We start from the raw sequence: 27,787 nt of genomic DNA, 5'->3' as shown, positions 1-27,787 counted from the left end.
AATGAAACTCAAAATTGTAAGCCCTTTTAAAAAGTATATAAAAATCGCAAGAAGAAAGCCCCACTGTCTTTGGATCAGCTAAGGATTTCATTAGAAGAGGTATCAGCTTCTTCATTGGGATGTTGGCTACCAGACAGGAGTTCTGGAGGCAAGAGTTTAGAATGTCCATTCTCAGTAACTCGCTGGGTATAAAACAAGATATAAGCTTGGGCCTTGCATACTTCATCCATAGTGCACATGCTTAGCTTGGAATCATTGCAGTGTACCCAGAACCCTAGAGTGAAGCACAGAAATATACCTTAATGTTTATAAAATAACTTTAGAAGTTTCTAATATAAATTAAAATGGATTTAAAGGCATTATAGTCTCAATGAGAGTTACGTTTCTTTGAAGGAAAATAATTAGCCAATTCATTCTATTAATGAGAAATACAGCTTGGCAGTTGTTATTCTGGAATCATCTACCTTTATTCTAGAAGTAATCTGAAGTTAAAAAATCTTATTTCACTGGACACTATCTTTAATTTTGGGTATAATCTGACCAGTTAATGCTTTTACTGCTAATCATACTGTAAAGCAAACAGTGTGCAACTCACTCTTGGTAGTTTATTGTTAAATTAATTGCATTCGTGGATTATGTGGGCTTTCTCTCCATCTTCTTTTTTCTGGGTAAGGGGGAATGGTATGAATGGGGAGGCTCAGTCTTCATTCAGTAGTAGTTGAAGGAAGGGGAAATAAAAAGTGAAACCTAAGTCAATTTTGCCACCTATGAAGACTATCCTTGAAGGTCCATGGAGGCAGTAAGTGAAAGTGAGTTTTAAAACCTGAACTCGGGGTGCCTGGGTGGCTCAGGTGGTGAAGCGTCTGCCTCTGGCTCATGTCATGGTGCCAGGGTCCGGGGATCCAGCCCCATGTCAGGCTCCCTGCTCAATGGGGAGTCTGCTTCTCTCTCTCCCTCTGCCCCTCCCCCCACCCTTTCTGCCCCCTCCCTCTGTCTCTCTCTCCCTCAAATAAATAAAATCTTTGAAAAATAAAAAAGAAAACCTGAACTCAGAGTTTGTTCTAAATATCTGTGATCCCCAGGTCTTTAATGCTCTGTTCTCTAACAAAATTAACAAGATGGAACCAGTAGACAGAGGACTTGTCCTTACAAATACGCTTATAAGATAGCAAAATGACTTTTAACTAATGTGACCATCCTTATTATCCTATTGCTACAGCCTCTGAAAGTCAAAACTACTATAATCCTGCAGGAAATATTCCATTTTCTGCACAAATCCTTGATTTCTTTTTGTTTTTTAAGAACTGCAGAAGTATTCTTGAAAAAAAAAAGGGTCAGGGGCGCCTAGGTGGCTCAGTGGGTTAAAGCCTCTGCTTTCGGCTCAGGTCATGATCCCAGGGTCCTGGGATCAAGCCCCCACATCAGGCTCTCTGCTCAGCAGGGAGCCTGCTTCTCTTCCTCTCTCTCTGCCTGCCTCTCTGCCTACTTGTGATCTCTGTCAAATAAATCAATAAAATCTAAAAAAAAAAAAAAAAGTATTGTTAAAAAAAAAAGGTCAAGTGGCTTCACTTAAGATGATTAGTGGCCAATTTAGAAATTGTTAAGCCTGAATACCAGTTTCCAAGTCTGACCCAAAATAAAATACTTTCCCCATCTATATACCTCCTTCAGAATTATAGCAGTAGGCAGTGTAGTGTCCTGAGCCAAATCCTTTCCCATGGTGCATTACTACAGCAGATAAATCATAGATAAAACATTCTGGTCTGAGGGATTTCAGGGATTCCCTGCAGCAATAAGGCTCCATGTTTAAGATTTCTTCAAAGCCAACATGAACACCAATTTTCTCTCGGTTATTACGTCCTGACCACCTGTGAACAAACCAGGGTAAAATAAAAAAAAGTCAAGGGAATATAACCATGTACTAGGTTCAGACAGTCATAATAAAAGGCCTCAATATAGAATACAAAGTGTCATATGTAAAATAATGTAAATATAAAATCCTTTCAATGCTGAAGTTGGCTATAAGTGGAAAAATTTAGGTTCATTTAACAGGTCTGGTCAGGTTTTAAAATATTTGTCTTCTGCAGTTAATTGATAGTGGAAGTAAATTAACTTTCAGCAAAAGAAATTATGGCCTAGTAGCAGTTTCCCCCTTCTAATAGATTAATTCAGGGTACCAAAGGGTTTTTAATTCTCTCTTGCCTTGTCACACCGTGCGGAAGATATTCCAGAATCTAGAATTTGTTCTTGGGAGACATAACCTGGACCTTTCTTGGCCAGGTATATGGAAAAAGCAGGACAAAAAAAAGGCACCTCTAATTCTTAGGAACACTTTAGAGCTCTTCTAAGAAAAAAATAGGAACTGTAACCCTTCCCTGTAAGTCAGCATAACACTCATTAGGGATAGAACTCAAATAATGCCTCTGTACTGTCATTTTCTCAGTCTGTTGGTCATGCTTCCTCTTATTGAACCAAAGCACAGCAAGCAATGTTTTTATCATGCACACAGTATGAGCTGGTGCTACAGGGGAAAATAATGAGTTGTTCAAGAAACTATAATGCAGCTTGGTTTACAGTAGTACATAGACAAAAAGACAGACACAGATGAAAATATGATAGCATTAAAGTACTAAAACATGAGGTTATGACAAATAATAGTAAGCAGAGAAGGAGAAAGGAAGATAGGTTTTTTGAAGCAGAAATATGTGAAAATGCTATTAGCACAATATAAAATTGTATGGAACTAAAGATGAGACTTGCAAATTAAATTATCTGTTGGGAGTCAGAGTCATATCCCAAAACTTCTCCCATGAAATGTATAAGAGATCCTATATTCGATACACCTATAAGTAGTCAACATGGAAGACCAAGCATATAAAAAAACGGGACTTGCTTAACACAAGTTCCTATAATTCCTATCATTCAAAAGATTCTTTTAGTTTACCATATCAGTCAAACCTTTCATTATTTAATGCTAAATAAACACTGATAATCCATCTAAATAGACAATACTCATTCTTATTGATTAAATTGGGTACTTAGTTTTTTTTCTGCTGATGGAAATACAGTAAAATGATAACAAGATAACACTATACCCCAAGTTCATAGTAGTTTGCTTCAAAGAGAAGGGAAAGCATTGAACTGGGAGGCACACATGGGGAGTGTCTTAAGGTACCAGAAATGTTCCATTTCTTACGCTTTTTCAGAGGCTCCTTTATACCCCTCCCCTATCCCATTTTCCCTTTTATATTTTATATATCCTATATATTTTATACATTGGCAAATACAATAGTGCTTTTGAACAGATGAAGAAAAAGGAGAAAGATAAATGTGGTAAAGGCAGCATAAACAAAATCTCTGAATCAGAAATAAACATGGCATGAAGGGTCAAAAATGTTTTGGGCAAAAGAAAGAAAGAGATAGAGTCAAATAGGGTTAACTCAAAGGAGAGCTTGAAATACCAGATTAAAGTTGCAATTAGGAAGAACAGGAAGTTCTTCAACAGTATCATAGCCAATTCGGCACAAATTTAAGTAACCAAAATTTAAGTCCTTTCAGTTCTGTCTTTACAGAATCTCGTTTCTGCTCTTACTTCTCCATACTCCCTGGCCCTTCTTACCTGGTCATGGACTACAATATTAACCTCCTAACTATTCTTCTTGTTTTTATTCCACTTGATTTTATGCACAGTGGCAGGTCTCACCTGATTTCACTAAATCTTTTTTGTATACCCTTCCCTGTTCCTCCTCCATACTTCATGTTACTCCCTTAGGCTAAAGTGCTCCTCCTTCTGCATATGCCCCATTGATTCACTTAATAAATATTTTGGGGCAACTACTATGTACAGAACTCGGTTCTGGGCCTTGAGACACAGGCATAGACAAGGTCCCTGTCATTACATTACAGAGGGAGAGGAGTAAGTAAATAAACTACAAATTGCAGATAGTGGGTTTTGCCATTTATGCAAAAATGGGGGTAATGTGATAATGAGGGTTTGGTGGTGCTACTTTTAAATGGGATGGTTGGGGAAGTGTGCTCTTAAGAATGGACATATGAGCTGAGACTTGAATGACACAAAGACCCTTATGCCATCAGACTTTGGGAACATTTAGACATTAGCTAACTCCCTCTTCCAAATCTCTGATAAATCAATTTGTATATAACTTATGATACTTAGCGTTTTTCTTTTTTCTTTTTAATTTTTAAAAAATTTTAACGAGGCTCCATGCACAACATGGGGCTTGAACTCTCAACCCTGAGATTATGAGTTGTATACTCTACCAACTGAGCCAGCCAGGTGCTCCCATAGTATTTCTATTTCCCTACTATTTCTGTGCATGCCTGACTATAATCTTGAGGAAAGAATCCTACTTTATATTCCACAAGGAGTATAGAACAACATCTTGCATTTAACAGCACTCACATGTTACTTGTTGACTATACCTTTAACAGCTTCCATAAGTAACTGAAATAACTGGGACATGGGGTTGAGAAGGAGGAGGTACTTTTACTTTGGACTTTTACTTTACCTTCTGCAAAGTTTGGATTGTTTTAAATATTTTCTTTATTTATTTGGCAGGGGTAAAGATCACAAGCAGGCAGGGAGGCAGGCAGAGAGAGGGAGGAAGCAGGCTCCCTGCTGAGAAGAGAGCTTGATGTGGGGTTCGATCTCAGGGGGCTCGATCCCAGGACCCTGAGATCATGACCTGAGCCGAAGGCAGAGGCTTTAACCTACTGAGCCACCCAGGCGCCCCAAGTTTGGATTGTTTTAAAAAACATGTATTATTTTAATTATTTTAAAAAAAAGAAAAACTTTAAGGGGCACCTGGGTGGCTCAGTTAAGTGCCTGCCTTGGGCTCAGGTCATGATTCTAGAGTTCTGGGGTCAAGCCCTGCATCAGGCTCCCTTCTCAACAGGGGAGCCTGCTTCTCCCTCTCCCTCTGCCCTGGCTCATGTGTGCTCTTGCTCTTGCTCACTCAATCTCTCAAAAAAAATAAATAAAATCTTAGCCACACACACACACACACACACACACACACACACACACAAACTTTAAACAAGCCAAAAACCAATATATATGAAAAACATAGTCTCGAAAGTTTTCAAATCATCGCACATAAAGTAACTTAAGAACAAGCTCTAAGGTTAACATGGTTATTGCGAGGTATGAAACCATATGCTTTGCTTAACCAACAGTTTTGCAAAGTAATTTGTCTGACTAAATGTATTTCTGAACTCTAGAGTCTTTTTGTTTTTGTTAACTGCTCTGAATTGAACTGCTATACCTTAGATATTTTCCAAGAATGAGGCAATTGGGTCAAATACTCTTAAGTTACGATTTTAAAACTTTTATACCTAAAATATGTTGAATATTAAACTCTGTAAGCAGAAGCTTACAAGAATAATATTACAGACCAAAATGTGAAGGGTCTACTCATTGGCAATGCATTCTATAAGGGAAGCTAACCAGACACTTAGTTACTGAAAATGGTGTCTATTGATTAAGGCTAGAGATAATGACAACATTTTTTTTATCTTTAAAAAAACACAAAAGTAGATAGATGTGAAGTCATCTACTAGCCAAGTATATACTATTAACATCTGATTCATCACATGTGTTAAATTTTGAAGTACCATAAGCACAAGGAATGATTAACTTTGAAGTGTATATTTGGAGGGGTGACTGGCTGGCTCAGTTAGTAGAGCATGAGACTTGATCTTGGGGCTGTAAGTTCAAGCCCCACACTGAGTATAGAGATTACTTAAAAATAAAAAAATATTTAAAGCAAACAAACCAACAGACAAAAGAAGTGTATAGTTGGAATACTACTACTACTAACCTGAATCGTTTGAGATGTAGTCTGAGAACTTGAGGTAGGTGGCAAATCATAAGCTGTTTTTGTGCTTCTGTGAGTACAACTGATTTTGAAGAAAACCTTCTACGCTTTGCTGTGATATCAGAGACAGAATGAGAATCAAATTTAAAGATACAAGGAAATATTGAGTAAACTTTAAGCACTTTAGACATGTATAATTAAACATTTTCTCTGTTACAGGTATTGTATTGTGGTACAGATAAAGACATGGCCTAACAAAAAACTTAGAGGCACACAATTTAAGAGCTAGTCAGGCAGACAGACATGTAAACAATTAAGCACCTGATTTAATATACTCCTACAAATAAGGCAAAAGAATGATCTAGTGCTATAATATTTAAAAATGGATTTGGCTATGCCAATTAATAGGATAAGTTAAAACTGTCCCTAAACATACTTTAATATATTCTTCTCAAATTCTTTTTTTTTTTATTTTTTTTAAATTTATTTATTTGTTAGAGAGTGAGCGAGCACAGGCAGACAGAGTGGTAGGCAGAGGCAGAGGGAGAAGCAGGCTCCCCGCGGAGCAAGGAGCCCGATGTGGGACTCGATCCCAGGACGCTGGGATCATGACCTGAGCCGAAGGCAGCTGCTTAACCAACTGAGCCACCCAGGCGTCCCTATTCTTCTCAAATTCTTAACTTAAAAAAGCATCATAGTTCATCTACTGAGGCTAACTGGAATGCCGGGGTGGGATCCTTACTAGTTCAGAACATCCTTCCACACTTTCTGACAAAGCAGTCCTCCTCCAGCTCTGAGCCTGAGGCTTCCCTCAGTGTCTTGCTTTTGCTATTTTGGTACCAGATCCTAAACAAGCGGCACTTAGGATTCTTTTTGTTGTCTCTTCTGCTTCTCTGGAGGTCCACCCATGAATTGTACCTGCAGCTTCTGGCTGCGCCACTATCCACTAGAGTTTGCTCCGGATACCCAGGAGCTGTCCTTCAACTGATAAAACAGCTCTGACTCAAGCCACAGCAGCAGCTGCTTCTCATGCAGGTGGTGGAACCAGCCCCCACGAGGCTGTCCTGTAAGCTGTCTGCAATTCCCACAGGTGGCCTGTCCTCTAGGTTTCTATCCCTGAGATCCAGGTATCCAGTGCTGCTGAATGTCCTTACTTTTGGATCATCTCCCTGAATACACAGCCCACGTATAGCTAAGTGATAAGTGATAAGTGATAAGATATAAGTGATATAGATAAGTGATACCAGGGCGCCAGGGTGGCTCAGATGGTTAAGTGTCTGCCTTCGGCTCAGGTCACGATCCTGTTGTCCTGAGGTTGAGTCGCACATGAAGCATTTTACTTAATACTAAATAATGCGTTTTCCTTTTACTAGTCCTCATTGCTACTTTATTCTACCTCACATATTAAGTTCAAATTTCTTATTTTATGAATCCTTTCCCTCCATATTTGACTATGGGATAAAAAAAAAAATTAACGTCACCAATAATGCAAAACACATAGTTCACAAATGCAAGTTATAAAGTAGAAATATCTATCCCAGTTTCTTTTGATGAACTAACAAAGTTTATTTCCAGAACTGCTACTTCAGAAATTTCTTTCAGCTTCCTCTCATGTGTTATCCTTGTTAATCTTAGAAAAGCAAAGAGAATATACAGTCTCTACTTACAGTTACAGTGGTCACATATGTAGATTTTTCCTTCTAAAGCTTCAGTTTCTGTGAATTTGGCCAACATTTCAGTAACCAGACATGGCTGGGAAGCAATATCTTTTCCATTGCATTGGTATCTTTCTGGAAATTCCAGTGATAAGTCCCAGAAAGGTTCTATGGTATTTGATTTGTTGTCACATGCAAGACATGTAACCTGCAAATAAAAATATTAGTTTCTCAGATTACAATCCTATAAAACATTTACTCGCTTCACTATAGACGTCACTGCAGTACATTAGCTTTTCTTCTGAAAATGCACTGTCAGAATTCTGAGTAATCTGCTTCATATTATTTTCAGGGATTTTTTTTCATTATTATAATTTTTCCTTTCAATAACTGTCATTAAACCCACTATGGGGCGCCTGGGTGGCTCAGTGGGTTAAGCCACTGCCTTCGGCTCGGGTCATGATCTCAGGTCCTGGGATCGAGCCCCACATCGGGCTCTCTGCTCAGCGGGAAGTCTGCTTCTCTCTCTCTCTCTCTCTCTCTGCCTGCCTCTCTACTTATGATCTTGTGATCTTTCTCTGTCAAATAAATAAATAAAATCTTAAAAAAAAAAACCACTATGTACTGGTGGGGTTTATTTTTTTATTTTTAAAAAAGATTTATTTGTCAATGAGAGAGAGGAGATAACAAGCAGGGGGAGCAGCAGGCAAGGGAAAGGGAGAAGCAGGCTCCCCGCTGAGCCAGGAGGCCAATGTAGGGCTTGATCCCAGGACCCTGAGATCATGACCTGAGCAGAAGGCAGACTGAGCCATCCAGGTGCCCCTTTCCTTACTTATCTTTCATTAATTTTCTCTCCCCAAATCCCTGTAACTTTTTAACAGTGATACAAATAAAATACTATTTGTATATTTTTATAATAGCCCTACCAACTGATAACTTCAAAAGACAATACATTTAATGTAAATGATGCCATACTCTCACAGGCATCCTTGCACTATTCAAAATATGAAGTTGTAACTTTCTGGAAAGAAATTTGTAGCCAAGGATCAAAAGTCTTACCCTTTGACAAAGTAATTCTAGGACTCTGTCTTAGTGAAATCATTAGAAGAAAATGTATTGTGACATTATAATAACAGAAAAATTGGAAATAGTTTTCAAGTCAACAATACAGGAATGGGTAAATAAATTATGGTATATACATATAATGGACATTGACATGTTGTGAAAAAAAAAAAGATCAAGTATCTTAATGACTATGAAAAATCTTTACCTTAATAATGAAAAAAGCAGATAAATTTGGGGTGCCTGGGTGGCTTACTTGGTTAAGTGACTGCCTTCGGCTCAGGTCATGATCCTGGAATCCCGGGATGAGTCTCACATGGGGCTGCCCTGCTTGGCAGGGAGTCTGCTTCTCCCTCTGACCCTCCCCCTTCCTATGCTCTCTCTCTCTTTCTGATCCTCTCCCTCTCAAATAAATAAATAAAATCTTTGAAAAAAAAAAAGCAGGTAAATTCATCATGACTGCACAAGTAGGAGAAAATATAAAATGTACAGAAGTACAGTCAGCTAGCATCTGCCCTTGGCTCAGGTTATGATCCCAGGGTCCTGGGATAGAGCCCTCTCGGGCTCCCTGCTCAGTGGGGGATCTGCTTTTCCCTCTCTCTCTGCCACTCCCCCTGCTTATATTCTCTCTCCCTCTCTTAAATAAATAAACACAATTTTTTTTAAAATGTGCAAAAAAAAGGGTTGCGTGGGTGGCTTAATCAGTTAAAGTGCCTCTTTTTTTTTTTTTTAAGATTATTTATTTATATGACAGAGATCACAAGTAGGCAGAGGCAGGCAGAGAGAGAGAGGGGAAAGAAGGCTCCCGGCTGAGCAGAGAGCCCAGTGCAGGGCTTGATCCCAGGACCCTGAGATCATGACCTGAGTTGAAGGCAGAGGCTTAACCCACTGCGCTACCCAGGTGCCCCATAAAGTGCCTGACTCTTGATCAGATCTTGATTGCAGGGTCAATGAGTTCAAGCCCCATGTTGGGCTCCACATGGAGCCTACTTAAAAAACAAAAACAAAAACAAAACTTCAAATAAAAATAAAAATAAAAATAATAAAAATAATAAAATAAATAATAAAATAATAATAATAATAAATATTTATACATATTTATTTATAAATAAATAAAATAATAAAAATTAAAAAATAAAAATAAAATTTTTAATGTACAGAAGAAAAAAAACCTAGAAGAAAGTATACCAAAATATTAATAGTTTTATGTGTGGGTTGTGGGGTTATGGGATAAGGGGATGATTTTTCTTTTGCTGCATAGATTTACCATATCATTCAGGTTTTTATGACTATATATTATATAATCATTATATATATTATATATATATATTCTGTTTATAATAGTGCATTTTAACTTTTTTTTAAAATAAGCTCTGGGCCCAACATAGGGCTTGAACTCACCACCTCAAGGATCAAGAGCTGCATGCTCTAGGGACTGAGCCAGCCAGGCTCTCCTATTAATGGTGCTTTCTAGGCTGTTAGATAAAAGTGGTGGAAAAATAAAATTGCATGCAACACAAGAAACAAGTCTTACTTGATAAATGGCACAATGTAGAACTTTGCATTTCTGAAACATTAAGTGGAATAAACATCAAAGATAAACCCTAATAATTACATATGAAATACTTAAGGCGCCTGGCTGGCTCAGTCAGTAGAGCATGCAACTCTTCATTTCAGAGTTGTGAGTTTGAGCCCCACATCAGGCATAGAGCTTTAAAAATTTTTTTAAATATATATATTTAAGCTACATTCCAGAAAAGTATGCTATAAAGACAAAAGATTGTATCATTACTGTGAAAGTAGAACAGAGGAGCAGAGGCAGGTGTACAAGGGGAAAGAAACGACCTGTACAGCCCAACTGCCTAAAACAAAAGATTTTTAAGCTCCGTGCGATGGAAAAGTAGAGAGCCTTATGTCTAGTAATAGTTTACCAATAAGTCCACTCATTATAGAGAGCTATTAATTAGATGGAAGATTCTGGTTTCGTGATTCCTTTTCACAAGGGAAACTTTTATAGCTGTAATTAAAATAAAGGAAAACCATTTAGGATTATTCTCAATGAAATCACGTCTATTTACTTTAAAACTTCCCTACCTATTTGTTAAAGCTTTCAGGCTTTTTCCCCTTTGGTTTTATAGAAAGTTCTCCAGGGCTACTTCTTTATTCTTGAAATTACTAAAATCCATTCTCAGGGCAGCAGCATCTTCAAATCTATTCCCTGTGGGGTTAAACCCTCTCTTCTCAATCCCTCAGAAAATGAATTTAATATTATCAACCTAAGAAGCTGTTTCCTGATTCCCTCTCCCCACAAAAAAATCATTGATACCATAGGTGAAAAACTACTTCTAGTGATTCATGATGGAAACATGTAAATCAGTGAACACTGTAAATGAGTGAGCTGATTTCTGTAAAAGCAATCTATTTTGATGTGAAAATAGGACTAGCTCTAACACACTAGAAATACAGAGAAAATGCATTTTTTAGGCTTCATTTTATGAATTTCCAAGATGAAAATAAGATTAAAAAAAAAAAACCCATACCTGACTAAGAAATTGTCCATGAAAAATATTATTCACAACATTCAGAACCTGTTTGATAAGTTTCCTTTGAGAAGTGGGGATAAGAGCTGGTAACCTAGTACCAGTTGTCTCTAGTTCATGTTGTATTTTATCCAGAAGTTCACAAAGAAATTCCTGAGCATCCTGTTGGGCATAACCACGAAAAGCTGGAATTAGTCTCCACACGGAGTGCAGCATGGCAAATGGTGAGACCAAGGCCCACTTTCCAGACCACATGACTTGGAACAAAGTATGCAGTTCATGACAGAGAGAAATGTACTGTGAACTTGGCTCCCTTGGCTGAATAAGTTCCATCTTTCTACTCTTTAATGCTCCACCACTTAGTCCTAATGATAAACTTGGATGTCTGGAGGGAGCACTGCCGGTATCTTTTTCTTGGCATTCATTCATTTGATATACTGTATCTGTGATTGGTGGGTGCTTATAAGGTGATCTTGTCTTATCACTAGCTGTCACAGCCAGCCATCGGTTCAGATCAAGTTTTAAAAAACATTGCCGAAAAATAAGTAAATGACTCAACACTTGAAGAACAGAATTCATATAGCAAGTATTTCCCAAATTTCTCAATCCTGTTACACCAGGGGTTACTATTGGTCTTCGTTTACCTGAGGAGTCACTGGCTTTTTTTAATCTTACATCTTCTGAGGTAGATACTACTTTATCTTTTGCTGGTGATGCTGGGGTTTGTGGTGGAACTTGAACAGGAACGATTTCTACTGTGGTAGACTGAGCTAGACCTTGCAAACGTAAACTCTTTCTAGGATGTATAGTTTCCAATTCTGCTTTAACTTGAAACTCTGATTCTTGTTGTCTTTTCCTTACTTCTCTTTTTCCTATTTTTTCCTGAAATTGTTCCTCTTGCCGTTTTCTTCCAATGGGTGACTGCTCAAACCAAGTTCGAAAGATTTTACTCATTAATATCCTTCTCCTGTGCCAAAGAGCAGTATACATTTGATCTTCATTTTGAAGCAGAGATTGGGTGCCATCCTGTAAGTAGTAATTATCATCACTCATACCCATAGACCGCAAAACCCTTCCACTACGAGTGGTGCACTGATAATTTTGACTTTTGATTGCACTTAACATACTTCGTAGTAACTTCACGTCTCCAGTTGCATTATCATTAAGAACATAATCATCACAAAGGTAACAAAAAACATACATCTCATTCACCTCCAGCGCGACAGGATGTCTGCTTTCTTGAAAGTGCTTGAGTGCATGTTCTTCAATGTATCTTCCACAGGCAACATGAGAACAGCTAAGGCAAGCCCAAATCGACTCAGTTGTATTGCAGTCCACACAATGCCACTTCTGAGGGTTGAGGATGGAATGGTCTTGAGCAAGCTGCAACTGCCCAATATGTTTGCACTTATCCATTGTTAACATTTATTTAGTCTAGCTGAGAAACGCATAATCCAAACAAGTCTCTGTTCACGATACCTGAAGCATCTGAAAACTAAGCAGAATAATACCATTTTTTAAATAAAAGAGCCAATATTTTTATAAGGTATTTTACCAAGAATTATTTTATCTATTTTTTAAGATTTGATTTGTTCATTATTCATCTCAGAGAGAGAAAACGGGGCACCTGGGTGGTTCAGTCCATTAAGGGTTTGCCTTAGACTCGGGTCATGATTCTAGGGTCCTGGGATTGAGTCCCTCAAAATAGGGCTCCCCGCTTGGCAAGGAGTCTGCTTCTTCCTTTGCCCTTCCCCCCACTCATGTGTGCATGGGCACTCTCTTTCACAAAAATAAAATAAACAAAATCTTTTTAAAAAAGAGACAGAGGGAGAGCGTGGTGGGGTTATGGACATTGGGGAGGATATGTGCTATGGTGAGTGCTGTGAAGTGTGTAAACCTGGCGATTCACAGACCTGTACCCCTGGGGCTAATAATACATTATATGTTTATAAAAAAATAAAATTATAAAAATTATTAAAAAAATAAAAATAAAAAAGAGAGAGAGAGAGCACAAGTGCAGGGGAGAAGCAGAGGGAGAAGCAGACTCCCCATTGAGCAGGGGGGCCTGATCCCAGGACCTGGAGATCATGACCAGAGCCAAAGGCAGGGCTTAAGCATCTGAATCACCCAGGTCCCCTTCAAGAATAATTTTATAGGGGCGCCTGAGTGGCTCAGTGGGTTAAGCCTCTTCCTTGGGCTCAGGTCATGATCCCAGGGTCCTGGGATCATCGGGCTCTCTGCTCGGCGGGGAGCCTGCTTCCCCCCTCCCCTCCTGCCTCTGCCTGCTTGTGATCTCTGTCTGTCAAATAAATAAATAAATAATTTTTTTAAAAAAGGAATAATTTTATAAATTTGCTTCATCACCTCCCAATTTCTGGTCTGCCTGTCATAATACCATAGGCAGATCCCACCATTCCCTTGCTCTAGAGGTCTCTTAATCTCTCATCTGCCTTGCTCTGAAAGAACACACACTTCACTTTACTTTCTTTAAAAACTTTAAAAACTCGAGTTTCTGGGGGGCTTAGTTGTTAGGTGTCTGCCTTTGGCTCAGGTCGTGGTCCCAGGATCCTGGGATGAGTTCTTGCCTTGGACTCCCTGCTGGGTGGGAAACCTGCTTCTCCCTTTCCCACTCCCCACTGCTTGTGCCCCACCCCTGTCAAATAAATAAATAAATAAATAATCTTAAAAAAAAAAAAACTTAAAAAATTTTTAAAAATTTTCTGCCACCATCTACTGGTAAAGAATGGGTAATGACCCCTTTTCAATCTAGAATAAGATCTATCCTTTTACCCAACAGTCAAGGGCTGTTTACAAAACTACATTCTGTTTCTTAAAAATTGGGGCTGGCAAGACTCAAATATATCTCACAAATATCTACATTCTGAGAGCCCTGTCCACATAGTTATTAAAGCATAACCATAGTTAAAAGCATGAGATCTGAAACAAAAACTTAGAGGTAAGAATTCTACCTCTGCCACATACTGTTTATATGTCTGATTTGAGCAAATATTTTAACGTCTCTAAAATTCTTCTGTAAAACAGGGAAAAATCATACCAACTTCAATGAAGACGGAGATAATATAAAATATTTTTCTAACACACAGTAAGCACCCAATAAATGGTAGCTATAATGGTAGCGATAGCGAACATCTATTTATTTAAATAAATCACAGCATTCTACCTCATTACCATTTTAAATTTAGCTTTCCACCAGTAAATCAATAATGACCTTCAATTCATGGCTCTATAACACACTTTGAATTTGACAGACTTGACAGTTTACCTGAGGGAGGCAGAGAGATAGGAGAATGCTTTTGTGTTTGAATAGCATCTCAGGAATGTGCAAGGATAAGTAAGCAAAAGAAAAAAGAAAAAAGGAAGAATATGAACTGGGTGGCAATATAATAAACTTTTATATTCTGGTGGGCCTACACACTATCTGAAGTTGGAAGTGTATTCTAAAAACAAAAACAAAACCCCACCCCAATAAAACAAAACAAAATGAACAAAACCTATATGGCTTTGACCCAGAAACATGTTTCTTTATCATAATAGAGTCACAAATACTTTTTGCTACAACTATCTAAAAATAGGGGCACCTGGCTTGCTCAGTGGGTGGAGCATGCAACTAGATCTCTGGGTTGTGAATTTGAGGCTCATGCTGGGTTAAGAGATCACTTCAAATAAAATCTTTAAAAATAGATAAATAGGGGCGCCTGGGTGGCTCAGTGGGTTGAAGCCTCTGCCTTCGGCTCAGGTCATGATCCCAGGGTCCTGGGATCGAGCCCCACATCGGGCTCTCTGCTCAGCAGGGAGCCTGCTTCCCTTCCTCTCACTGCCTGCCTCTCTGCCTACTTGTGATCTCTGTCTGTCAAATAAATAAACAAAATCTTTAAAAAAAAATAGATAAATAAAAATAAAAATCGTAATCTAGTTAAAAAGTAGGGATCACAAAATACTTTATTGGGGTGCCTGGGTGCCTTAATTGGTTAAGCGTCTGTCTTCAGCTCAGGTGATGATGATCCCTGGGTCGAGATTAAGCCGGTGTCAGGCTGCCTGCTCAGCAGGGTGTCTGCTTTTCCTCCCTCCACCCCTCCCCGTGGTCATGCTCCTGCATATGTGCTCTCTCTCAAATAAATAAATAAAATAGTTAAAAAATTTTTTTTCTTCATTGATTTAACACAAATTGAACACAAGTTTCAGGTCACAAGTGGGGACCTAGTTACAAAACACTCAGAACATTTTATGGAGCATGATTGATGCTCTAAATTTTTTAGGGCAACAAGACAATATGAATTTCAATGGTACTTGCAGCAGGTGCCACCTCCTGGGCCCTAAGAAAGCTGCAAAGGTAAAGCTGATATTTGGTTCCTTCCCACCTCTTTTTTGTACAATCTCCTAGCAGTCAGATAGCGCCTCTCCCTCCACTTCTTAACTTTTTCAGATGTAGGCTGTATCTGAATATGGACGTAAGGCTGACCAGTCTTAACCCTCACATGTACACAAAGTTCAAGCACACATTTTAAATTTACTTTTCTTTCTCCAAAATTTCCTGTGGTCCAAAACCTGTTCAAATACAGTATTTTATTAGAACTGCTGGCATTCAACAATAGCTGCTAATGGCAAGATTAAGACATCAGTGAATGATATGCTCCATTATACTAAATCCTTGCAGGTACTAACCTAAATATCTCATTCTTGACTCCTCTTTCTCTCTTATCACATCAGTCCTTCAGGAAAATTGGTTGGCTTTATCTTCAAAATATATCTAGAAACTGACTATGTATTACCTCCGCTGTTCTCACTCTGATCCAAGCTCCATTAAGTCTCACCGGGATGACTGCAATAGGCTTCTTAAATGGTCTCCCTGCTTTGATTCTTGCTGCCACCAAAAGTTCACACAGCAACAGCACACACTGCCTTTAAACCCAGACCACCAGGGCCCAGACCTGAGACTTTAGAGGGTCCCATTATGTGGAGTCAGCAGAGTCAAGGGGATGTGGTCACCTGGACCCTACAAACATCTCCAACTCCCCTTTTGGACCCATTCACCAGTACCTGGGATCTTGGAAATTCCTGCCCCAATCATCACCAAGCCTGCTTCCAGGGCCTACAGGCAATTAAAAAAGCCACTGATGAATTCTGTAGAGAAGAATGACATGATCAGATACATAGGTTACAGATGGATCTGAAATGGCAGATCTAGAGAAAGGATGACTGATTATAAGATATCATTCCTCCAAGTATTATAAGAAAATTCTAGCTGTAGTAGTGTTAAATCAAGGACTGGAGCGGAGGTAGGTTAGTGTTAAAGCAAACATCGGCTGAAAGAACTGGTTCAGTATGGAGATTAAGAGAAAAATCTAGGGCCCTCTTCCACTTTTATTTATTTTTAAAGATTTTTTATTTATTGGAGAGTAAGAACGAGAGAGCAGAGAGCCCAACTTGGGGCTCAACGGGGGTGGGCTCGATCCCAGGACCCTGAGATCATGACTTGAGCCAAGGGCAGACACTTAACCCACTGAACCTCCAAGGTATCCTATCTACTTTTATTTTTTAAAAGATTGTAAAAAATAAAATAAAAGGATCTTATAAACAATACAGAGATAATTTAGTTAAACATTCATTTCGGGCAAGTCAGACAGTAATTATTAGTTCAGCTTCTTGAGAGGAGGGAAATGCCATTTACTTGCACTCAAGGGAAATTATTTCATTCTAAAAAATGTTTTTTTAAAAGATTTATGTATTTGAGAGAGAAAGAGTGCAGAGAGAGAGAGAGAGAGAGAGAAGTATGTGTACAAGCAGGGGGAGGGGCAGAGGGAGAGGGAGAAGCAGAGTCCCCACTGAGCAGGGATTCGCAGTGCTGGGCTTGATCCCAGGACTCCAAGATCATGACCTGAGCTGAAGGCAGGCACTTGACTAGGCCACCCAGGTGCCCCTCATTCTAAAATTTTAGAAGTGGTATGAGTTAACACCTTGCACAACATTCAGAAAAGAAGACGCAAAATAAAAAATACCTAGAAAGAATACACATAGTTTATTCTGGGGTTATCCATATTTTCAACTACCTAAAAATTATGAGCATGTTATTTGTGTAAGTTTTATGCAGGACTATATACATACTAGTGTATATTTAGCTATGTATGTGCTCATTAGAGCCTCTTTACTCCTTTCTCTATATTCTGCAAATAGTTCCCAGTTATTACTAAAAAATCTATTTAGATGATTGTAAGGTCCTCACCACCCTTCTACAGGAAGTGGCCTATAATTAAACAGCATGTTTCCATTCAGTGAAAAATCATGAAAAGTGTAAAATGTGATGAGATGCCGTCTCTCAGGGAGGCTATATAGCAGTGGAGAGGTATCACAGCAAAATGGTTAGAAAGCACACTCTGGAATCCAAAAGCCTGAGTTTAACACTTGGTTGGATTTACTATGTGACCTAGACAAATCACTTATGCTCCACTCACCTCAGTTTTCTTATTTTTAAAAAAAACAATGGTGAGAAAACTAATACAGTTGTGGAGGGAATTAGAGAAATTTATAAAGCACCTAGAATAAATCCTGACACTTACGCGGCTCTCAGTACATGTTAGCTGACAATGCTACTGCTACAACTACTACTAATTTCCTTCTAGTCTCATCACTTCTAGCCAGGGATTCAATCTTCCCAGCCATATATGTACTAAGCCCAACTAGGGTGCTAGCTGATAATTAAGATGTTGGCTGAGAACTAAGGTCTGACCTCTCCCAGGGTATTTGCATTTTAAAAGATCTCTCAAAGATAAAATCTTTTTTTTAAAAACCCAAAGAAGTGAAACCAGGGTTGCCGGCTTAGCTCAGTTGGTAGAGCATGAGACTCTTGATCTCAGGGTTGTGAGTTTGAGTGGCATGTTGGGTGTAGAGATTACTTAAAAATAAATTTAAAAAAAAATTTTTTTAAAGCAAAAACAAAAACAAAAAAACCCCCATGAAGACGTGAAACCAGAATGGTGGAATGACAGATCAGGGGATTAATACTTGAGACCAGGGGGCCCACTTACCCTGTCTACCCTGAAAGAAACCAGGAGAGGGCAGACAACCAAGAGAAGGGCAGGGAAGTAAACATGTGCTAGCAAACCAGGTTGTTGCCACCTGAGATTTCCAGTTTGCTCTGCTGCCTAGACCTAAAGCTGGAAGACACTAAGGTATCCCCAAAGGGGCCTCACACACAAAGATCTAAAAGCTTGGAGGAAAAGAAAAGGGGGATGGGTGTATTTTCTTGACACTTCCTATTTTCCTCCACTGGGTTAAGAGTGCTGCTTTTCATTTGCTAATTCACTGCGGAGAAGCTATGTATTGCCTGTTTAGCTTGCAGGTTGGTTATGTAATTTTTAGCAGTATATTCACTTTAAAGAGAGATAACAATATTTCTGCATCCTCCATGTAGAGTCTGATAAAATATTACCTGTGCCTATATATAATAGCAACACACAGTCATGATATTTTGAATGAAATCTATATATAATGATTAAAACGATCTATGCTACCATTTTCTCAGACATTTAAAAAATGTTTCACACTTAAAATTCCAAGTAATATCGGGGCACCTGGGTGGCTCAGTGGGTTAAAGCCTCTGCCTTTGGCTCAGGTCATGATCCCAGGGTCCTGGGATCCAGCCAGCCCCACATCGGGCTCTCTGCTCAGCGGGGAGCCTGCTTCCTCCTCTCTCTGCCTGCCTCTCTGCCTACTTGTGATCTCTGTCTGTCAAGTAAATAAATTAAAAAATCTTTAAAAAAAAATTCCAAGTAATACCTATAAAATGCTTTTTATAAAACCAAGTATGCGGGGCGCCTGGGTGGCTCAGATGGCTAAGTGTCTGCCTTCAGCTCAGGTCATGATCTCAGGGTCCTGGGATCAAGCCCCGCATCATCTGGAAGCCTGTTTCTCCCTCTCCCTGCCACTCCCTCTACGTGTTCCCTCTCTCGCTGTCTCTCCCCTCTGTCAAATAAATAAATAAATAAATAAATAAATAAGATCTTAAAAAAAAAGAAAAAACCGTATTTTACTTATTGAAAGCTGATTTTTTTACATAGGTTTAACATATAATTAAAGCAATTATAGAATAGAAAACTAAAATGACTAGAAGAGAAATAAAACATTTGATCTTATTATATGTAGTATTTTTAGTTAAAAATTTACATCGCAAAAAATATCAAATCTCACGGGTAAAATATTTAACTTGTTACAGCTCAAGAGCACAAAATTGCTTATACTTACCACCTAGTGAAGACTATCTCAAATTAATTTTCACTTACTCAAATTATGGCCCTTTGCAACATAACCGTCCAGGCTTTAAGCATGTAGTAATACCTTTCTGATGTCTATTTCAATAGCTCCTCCTACTGGCACAGTTTCAATGATCAGATGTAGATAGCTGAGCACCAAACCTTTCTGAACCAGTCCTAGGCACACTGCAAACTCAGTTTACCTATACATCTTGTCTTCAGAGAATTAGTTCCTTTTCCAATATCCTCTTATTAAAGATAGTATAGTATCGTTCAAGTACCCAGGCTAGGTTGTTTTGTTTTGTTTTTTTTCACTAGTCCCTCTCATCTTTTCCATACACTCAATTTGTCCCATATATATATATAAGGTCATCACTCCCCAAGTCTTCTCATTTGCAGTTATCATTCTTATTATGCACTTAATCATTCCTGAGGTACAGCAGTAACCTCCAAACCTGAGGTATAGCAGTCACCTTCCAGTCATCCAGACTCTTACTCTCCTCTAAGATATTATCCTGGTGAATCAATCTTCAAGTTTGCTTTGAGCCTTTAACCCTTAAAATCCTGCTTCCCACACCAACAGTCCCCCCGACCCCCGACCCCTCTCTCTCAAATAAATGTTGTGCTCTCTCAAATAAATAAAATCTTAAAAAAAAAAAAAAATAGGAAGTCTAGGGACACCCTGGAGGCTCAGTGGGTTTAGCACCTGCCTTCTGCTTGGGTTGTGATCGTGGGGTCCTGGGATCCAGTCCCGCATTAGGCTCCTTGCTTGGGAGGGAGCCTGCTTCTCCCTCTGCCTGCCACTCCCTGGGCTTGTGCCCATGCTCTCTGACAAATAAATGAAATCTTTAAAAAAAAAAAAAAAAGTATACTTGAAAGAGAGAGAGAGGGGCGCCTGGGTGGCTCAGTGGGTTAAGCCTCTGCCTTCAGCTCAGGTCATGTTCCCAGGGTCCTGGGATTGAGCTCTGCATCGGGCTCTCTGCTCAGCAGGGAGCCTGCTTCCCTCCCTCTCTCTGCCTGCCTCTCTGTCTACTTGTGATCTCTCTCTGTCAAATAAATAAATAAAAATCTTAAAAAAAAAAAAAAAGAAAGAGAGAGAGAAAGAGAAAAAGAATAGGAAATTATGGGGGGCTCAGTGGGTTGAGCCTCTGCCTTCGGCTCAGGTCGTGATCTCAGGGTCTTAGGATAGAGCCCCACTTCCGGCTCCCTGTTCGGTGGGGAGCCTGCTTCCCCCTCTCTCTCTCTGCCTGCCTCTCTGTCTACTTGTGATTGCTCTGTCAAATAAATAAATAAATAAAATCTTAAAAAAACAAAAAAGAATAGGAAATTATGGATCACTAAAACTGCTCCCCACCCTCAACCAAGTGGCCATTTTTCCCTCAGGGACAGTCAAGGCAGTTTCCTGATATTTTATAATATCCTAGTTTCTCCATCCTTAACCACAGCCTACCACATGTCTTGTCCCATTTTGTGTGCTTTCAGGTACCCCAAAAAGATTTTATACAAAAATAAACTGAGAAATACTTTCTGACCCCTGATTAAAATTGTTTTAGGCACCTAATTGGCTTAGTTGGTACAGAATGCAACTTTTTTTTTTAAATATTTTATTTATTTGTCAAACAGAGCGCACAAGCACAAGCAGGGGGGACAACAAGCAGGAGAAGCAGTCTCCCCGCTGAGCAAGGAGTCCAATTGCAGACTTGACCCCAGGACCTTAGGATCACCACCTGAGCTGAACGCAGACGCTTAACCAACTCAGCCACCCAGGCGTCCCCAGGATGCAACTCTTAATAGAGCATTCAGCTTTTTTTTGGGAGGGGGGAGTACAAGGAGGAGCAGAGGGGGATGGAGAGAGAGAATCTTAAGCAGGCTCCACACAGCGGGGAGCCAAACACTCAGGGCTTGATCTCACAACTCTGAGATCATTACTTGAGCTGAAATCAGGAGTCAGGAGGCTTAACCCACTGACCTGAGCCACCCAGAAGCCCCTAGAGCATTCAGCTCGATCATGGTATCATGAATTTGAGCTCCATGCTGGGAGTAGAGATTACTTAAAAATAAAATATTTTAAAAAATAAAAAATAAAAAAATAAACAGGGGCACCTGGCTGGTTCAGTTAGTGGAGTGTGCAACCTCTAACCTTGGGTTGTGAGTTCAAGCCCCATGATGTGTGTAGAGATTACTTAAAAAAAAAAAAAATCAAGTCTTTTTTTTTTTTTTTTTTAAAGTAGGCTCCAAACCCAGCATGAAGCCCAACACAGGGCTTGAACGCATGACTTTTTTGAGATCAAGACCTGAGCTGATATCAAGAGTCAGAGGCTTAACTGACTGAGCCAGCCAGACACCCCCAAAGAAAAATCTTTTAAAAAATAAAAATAGGGGCACCTGGGTGGCTCAGTGGGTTAAAGCCTCTGCTTTCAACTCAGGACATGATCCCAGGGTTCTGGGATCGAGCTTCGCAGGGAGCCTGCTTCCTCCTCTCTCTGCCTGCCTCTCTGCCTACTTGTGATCTCTGTCTGTCAAATAAATAAATAAAATCTTTAAAATAAAATAAATAAAAATAAAATGAACAAATAAAAAAGTTAAAAAAGATTATTTAAGTTTTAGTAGGGTATGTAGTGACACTTTAAATAAATATTTGTGCTCCAAATACAAATACTGGTAAGAACTACAAAAATTACTGAAAAATTAGAAGAGGAGCTAATTTTTTCTTCAAAAGTTAATATTCAAGGACACCTGGGTGGCTCAGTAGGTTGAGCATTTGCCTTCAGCTCAAGTCATGATCTCGGGGACCCAGGACAGAGCCCCATGTCTGGCTCCCTGCTCAGCGGAGGAGTCTGCTTCTTCCTCTCCCTCTGCCCCTCCTCCCCACCACTCCCTGCTTGTGCTCTCTAATAAATAAATAAAATGTTTTTTAAAAATTAACATTCCAGGGGCACCTGGGTGACTCAGTGGGTTAAGGCCTCTGCCTTCAGCTCGGGTCATGGTCTCAGGGTCCTGAGATCCAGCCCCGCATTAGGCTCTCTGCTAGGCGGGGAGCCTGCTTCCCTCTCTCTCTCTGCCTGCCACGCTGCCTACTTGTGATCTCTGTCAAATAAATAAATAAAAATTAAAAAAAAATTTAACATTCCACTATAAAATTTGTTATCCTCAACAAAATGATCTTTTCAGCTGACCACTCCCTTTCCACCTATTTTATCTTGACACTTAGAAAACATGGAAAGCTACAATATTGTTAGCAAGCTTTGGAAATTCCTACAGGAGGTCAGTTACTAAAGATCAGTCACATAAAAGTCACCTCAATCCTCTAGTCATTGCAATTAGTAGCACAATTTTCAGATTCTTTGCTTTAAAAAATATGTTTTTGTTAAAGATTTTATTTATTTGTCAGAGAAAGAGAGATACCACAAGCAGGCAGAGAGGCAGGCAGAGAGGTGGGGAAGCAGGCTCCCCGCTGAGCAGAGAGCCCAATGGGGGGCTCGATCCCAGGACTCTGAGATCATGACCTGAGCCGAAGGCAGAGGCTTTAACCTACTGAGCCACCCAGGCACCCCTAAAAACTATGTCTTTATGAAAGACAGGAAGTTACTGGAAAAATAAACATACGAAAAATAGCCAAACTAATTACTATTTTAAAAAGTTACACAGAATAAGGGATCTGGCCAATATACATACCTAAAAATTATTTTAAAATCTAAATAGATGCTAAATATTATGCTTTATTAAGAAGTTCCTCCCTTTTCATAGCTCATACTTAGTCAAATAATCATGACATTTGCATTTTATATAGTTCCTAGTGTGTCTCATAGCACAGTTTTACACATTTTTAAAAAAATTGTTTAAAAGTCTTGAAAGACCACAAGATCAATCTAAACTCTTCAAAATGGCCTATACGAGCCTTTGAATTGTTGCACAGTATATACTTTTCTACTCTCATCTGTGACCAGCCTCTTCCCACACATCTTTTGTTAAAATGTTTTTATACACAGATTACTACTTTGTGAATAAGTTCAATTTTTAAAAATTTTCATAACTGGGATATTTACTACTGTTTCAGGAAATGGGTATGTACCTTTTATATACATTCTACTTCAGTTAAAGAAAAAACATGTGTACCACTGGGCATAAAGGATAAATATTTAGGGATGCCTGGGTGGCACAGTGGGTTGAGTGAAGGACTCAGTTTCAGCTCAGGTCACCTCTGGTTAATGGCATCCAGCTCCACCTTGGGTTCTGTGCTCAGCATGGAGTCTGCTTAAGACTCTCTCCCTGTGTCCCTGACCGTGTACCGTGTGTGCATGCGCTTGCTGTCTCTCTAAAATAAATCTTAAAAGGGGCACCTGGGTGGTTCAGTTGTTAAGCTTCTGCCTTCAGCTCAGGTCATGATCCCAGGGTCCTGGGATGGAGCCCCACATTGGACTCCCTACTCAGCGGGAAGCCTGCTTCTCCTTCTCCCACTCCCCCTGCTTGTGTTCCCTCTCTTGCTTTGTTTCTCTTTGTCAAATAAATAAATAAAATCTTTGAAAATAAAGTTTAAAAAATCTTAAAAAAAAGAATATTTAAATTTATCTCATTAGAGAACCTCCTAAAAGGATAGATATTAAAGAGTTGGCATATGTTTAATATTAACAAAGATAATTTTTACAATAAAACTTAACTTTTTTTTTTAAGATTTATTTATTTATTTATTTATTTGAGGTGGGAGGGACAAAGGGAGAGGGAGAGAGAAACCCAAGCAGACTCCGTGCTGAGCAGGAGCCCCATAAGGGCTGATTTCACCCAGAGATCACAACTAGAGCCAAAATCAAAAGTCAGCTGCTTCCCACTGAGCCACCAAGGCGCACCACAAAATTTAATTTTCTTTCAACAGTACCAAATAACCTAAAGAGATCCTCTAAAATCTATTAAAAGTAGGAAGATTTGTTATTTTCCATAATAAAAGATAAAAGGAAATGGCAATTTCAATAGGAAGTAGGTCTACAATTTCCCACATTTCCTGCCTTGATTAGACTCTTAAACCTGTGTCCTAGTCTCTCTAATCTCCCTCAACCAGACAATTCCAAAAGAATTACTAGCCACCTCGATCTTTGCATGTATTTGGATGAGAATAAAAATAACCTTATCTGTGGTAATTAGGGCAAACCCTACCCAGTCCTTATGAGCAGTTTCCAAATTTCCATTTATTTCATTAGTACCCTGTACTCTGAAGAGATGTTTGCAAAATGCCAAGGGTCAAGCATAGTGCCTGGTACAAAGGGCTTCAAAATTTTGAAGTTAGAAATTATTGAACGAACACAATGAACTCCCTTTTCCCTCTTAGGTATGCTATTATGCCTATTATGTGCTTTGGCACCTCTTGTCAATCATGATGTATTTCCTCTCCTTTATCCCTAGAAAGGTCCTGGTTATTCTTTCTTCCTCTAGAGACCTAGAATCTATAATTACTTTGATCTCGCTTGAAACTCCTCATTAAACAAAAAAGGTACCCTTTTACCCTGGACCTTCTTCATGTCTCTAACACTGCGTCCCCAGAAGCACAGAGATTGAATCTGGTTGATGATGTTCTAAGAAAAAGCTCGTCGAAAGCAAGTTCTGCCACCAGGTTATTTGATTTCCTCACCAATCACTATTTTTAAGTATTTCAATCATGGGCAATTTTGTTCCAAAATATTTATCATTAGTGTCATGCCACCATACTTCTAAATCAATCTGGTGCTAATTTCATAACAGTGGGGGAAAAGTTCACAAAAATTTTGAGCATTGTAATATGGGTCTAGAAAACAGAATTCAAATACTTTGTGTAAAATGCCTAGACTATCATTCTAGCACATTCATGACTTGGCCTAACATGCATAAATTAGCTTTTCCTATGTTATGTAGAACTCCACTAAAAGTGAATTCTTAATAATAAAGTTTTACGGTATCTGGAGGTGCTGTGAAAAACCACTATACTTTAATAATCTTAATCACTGCCAGAAAGCCAGTATTATAAACTCCTCCTATATTTTAGTTACTTGTCACCTATTTAGATTGGGCCTAAGGGCAGAACAATTTCCCACATTTCCTGCCTTGATTAGACTCTTAAACCTGTGTCCTAGTCTCTCTAATCTCCCTCAACCAGACAATTCCAAAAGAATCCGGCAAGCCTGTTTGTTCTGCCTAACATTACAGGAAGGAGAAAAACTTCTAAGCATCCTTTTTCGGCCACCAAGAAGCCAAGGTGTTGCCTTTCTCTGTATCTCTGTACCATTCAAAAACACGAACATTTACAGGGGGTTTTCCTCCACGTTAAGCAAATAGTCAGGTACTGGGGATACAAACAAAATACAATCAGACTCAGCCCTCAACCCAGTGAGCAGAAAATCCTCTTAAATACCACCAATGCTATAATACTCAGTAAGATTCAAGTACGTAGAGGAAAAGTTTGGTAGCGGGTCATATGATAACTTATTCCTTTTTGTAGTAGAAAACGAAAAGTCTGTGAAAAAGGGGGGTAGAGACAATTAAGTAGAAACAATATATGTCAAATATTTAATCCGAATCTTCAACAGATTTTCCATTTTAAGAATTACAAAAAGTGTATCATTGTATAGCATGCTCAACACAGATTCACTTAGCACTTAAATATTTGTAAGCTAAAAGATCTTGGACAATTAATATTTTGAAAGAAAAACAAGATAAATGTTCAATCAAAACAGCTAAAAAAAAGGTCAGCTTTCCACAATGTACGCATTGAACTCTTTGTTCAATATTAGAATATCTCTAAATTTCAATACGGATAATCTACAATGAAAAATCCTAGACTGAAAAATCTGCCATCCATTGCAAAATTAATAGCTAGTACCCAAAAAGTTAGAGAAATCAGAGCAGGAAGGAGAGGAACTAAACAAGTCAAAACGTTAAAAATCTCCTTAAGTTCTGGGGGTGGGGTGGGGGAAATTAAACAAAAATAAAAATCTCTTTCAAGTCCCAAGATACTAAATTAAGGATAAAAAGATTAAGGTTCTGAGAATACGAAGTTTTCCTCTCTTTCAAGACAACTCAATATTGAATCTCACTGAGATTATGAAATATTCTATAAACATGTGCTTAACTCCTGTTTGGCTTTCTGAATTTGATCAGAGTGAATAGCCAATTCTTTTTCCTTGTTTACACTGAATACTGGTTTAAGGACAACTCAAAATGGAATTCCAGGCCCAATGTTACCAACCCCCCTACTTTTTCCCCACAGGCAGCTACTTCACAGATAATAAGGAATTCAAGTGCAGGGCCTGAAGGTCCTATTTCCATGCTAATTTCACAATCCCGTTACTTGCAAGATATGACCATTAGAGTTTAAGAGTGGGGGATTTCGGGAGGGCTTAAAGACAAAGCGACTCTCCAAAGACTTGCTAAATTGTTTACTTCCAAAATTAAAACTTCAAGAAATTACCCAGTTACCAGAAGAATTTACAACAGGTCAAACTTGGTTGAAACAATTACCACGTTTCACTTTTTTTTTTTTTTTAAATTGGGAATGGGGGCAGGAGGAGGGTGTCCTACCACCTCTTAAACTTGAACATTTCTTTCTTCGGATACTAACACATTTCTTATGCCTCAAAAACGGGTTTAGCCTATTAGCATTCCTTCCCCGAAGGCCAGCGGGGATGGTTTAGGAAGCTGGTATTCAAAAATCCCAAGTGTCTCTAAGTGGCAGCAGGTGCTGTTAACGCAGGGACTCAATCCATGGAGGGAAGGCAAGCCTTTCCTCGCAAACGGAGGGCCAGAAACTGCCCTTCCAACGCCTCCCAGGAGGCTTGGAGCATCACTTGGCGGCAATCAGAGCAGGGGTAGGATTCGGTTTTATCTCCACAGTACCAGCTCTGCAGAGCGCCCCAGCGCGCATCAGATTCGCGATCACAAATCCTCAAGCTCCCGGACGCCGGTCAGTGCACACCCTCCCCTCCGCATCCCCGAAAGTCTTGCTATTTCACCCCTTCTCCCAACTCGTCCCCCTCCAGCCCAGCGCGGGGTGGCTACGCGATGACCGCGGCCACAGGAATGCGGCTCCTCGCAGCATCTTTGGACACTCTTGAGGTGGTCGGGCGCCGGGACCCCGGCCAGGGCATCGCACAACCCACCGAAACTTCCCAGAGGCGCCAATTCTAAATTCGCTGGACCCGCCGCCGCCGCCACCGCCTCCTCCTCGCGCCCCTGGGCTCGCTCCTCTCAGTCCGTCCGCAGCCCCCCTGTCCCTCCCTTAGGGATCCCACTACGTCCTCCGCGGCGGGCAAACGCCGCCAGGTGCCTCCCAGCCCCGGGGGCTCCAGTTGAACCTCCGCTCCCGCAGAGACCCGGTTTGGGCCACCGCCGCAGCCGCGCGCCGGTCACGCACACTCACCAGCCCGAGCCCGAGCGGCCATCTTTGCGCTCACCCCGGGACCCCC

General features: G+C 39.7%; 1 protein-coding gene across 1 annotated transcript; it reads right to left on the bottom strand.

Annotated features, from left to right (window-relative positions):
- Positions 1-74: 74 nt before the first annotated feature.
- Positions 75-27,787, bottom strand: USP44 (ubiquitin specific peptidase 44; the record flags this gene model as incomplete). Its single annotated transcript, XM_080811335.1, has 6 exons — positions 27,742-27,787; positions 11,095-12,589; positions 7,505-7,700; positions 5,841-5,949; positions 1,663-1,868; positions 75-274 (listed from the first exon to the last, which is right to left on the bottom strand). Exons 2-6 carry the CDS (start codon positions 12,517-12,519, stop codon positions 75-77), a joined length of 2,136 nt encoding a protein of 711 aa, XP_080667461.1. The 5' UTR covers positions 12,520-12,589; positions 27,742-27,787.

Source organism: Martes martes (assembly GCF_963455335.1).
Source record: "Martes martes genome assembly, chromosome: 8".
NCBI classification, from domain to species: domain Eukaryota; kingdom Metazoa; phylum Chordata; class Mammalia; order Carnivora; family Mustelidae; genus Martes; species Martes martes.
This window is presented reverse-complemented; position numbering and strand designations above follow the sequence as displayed.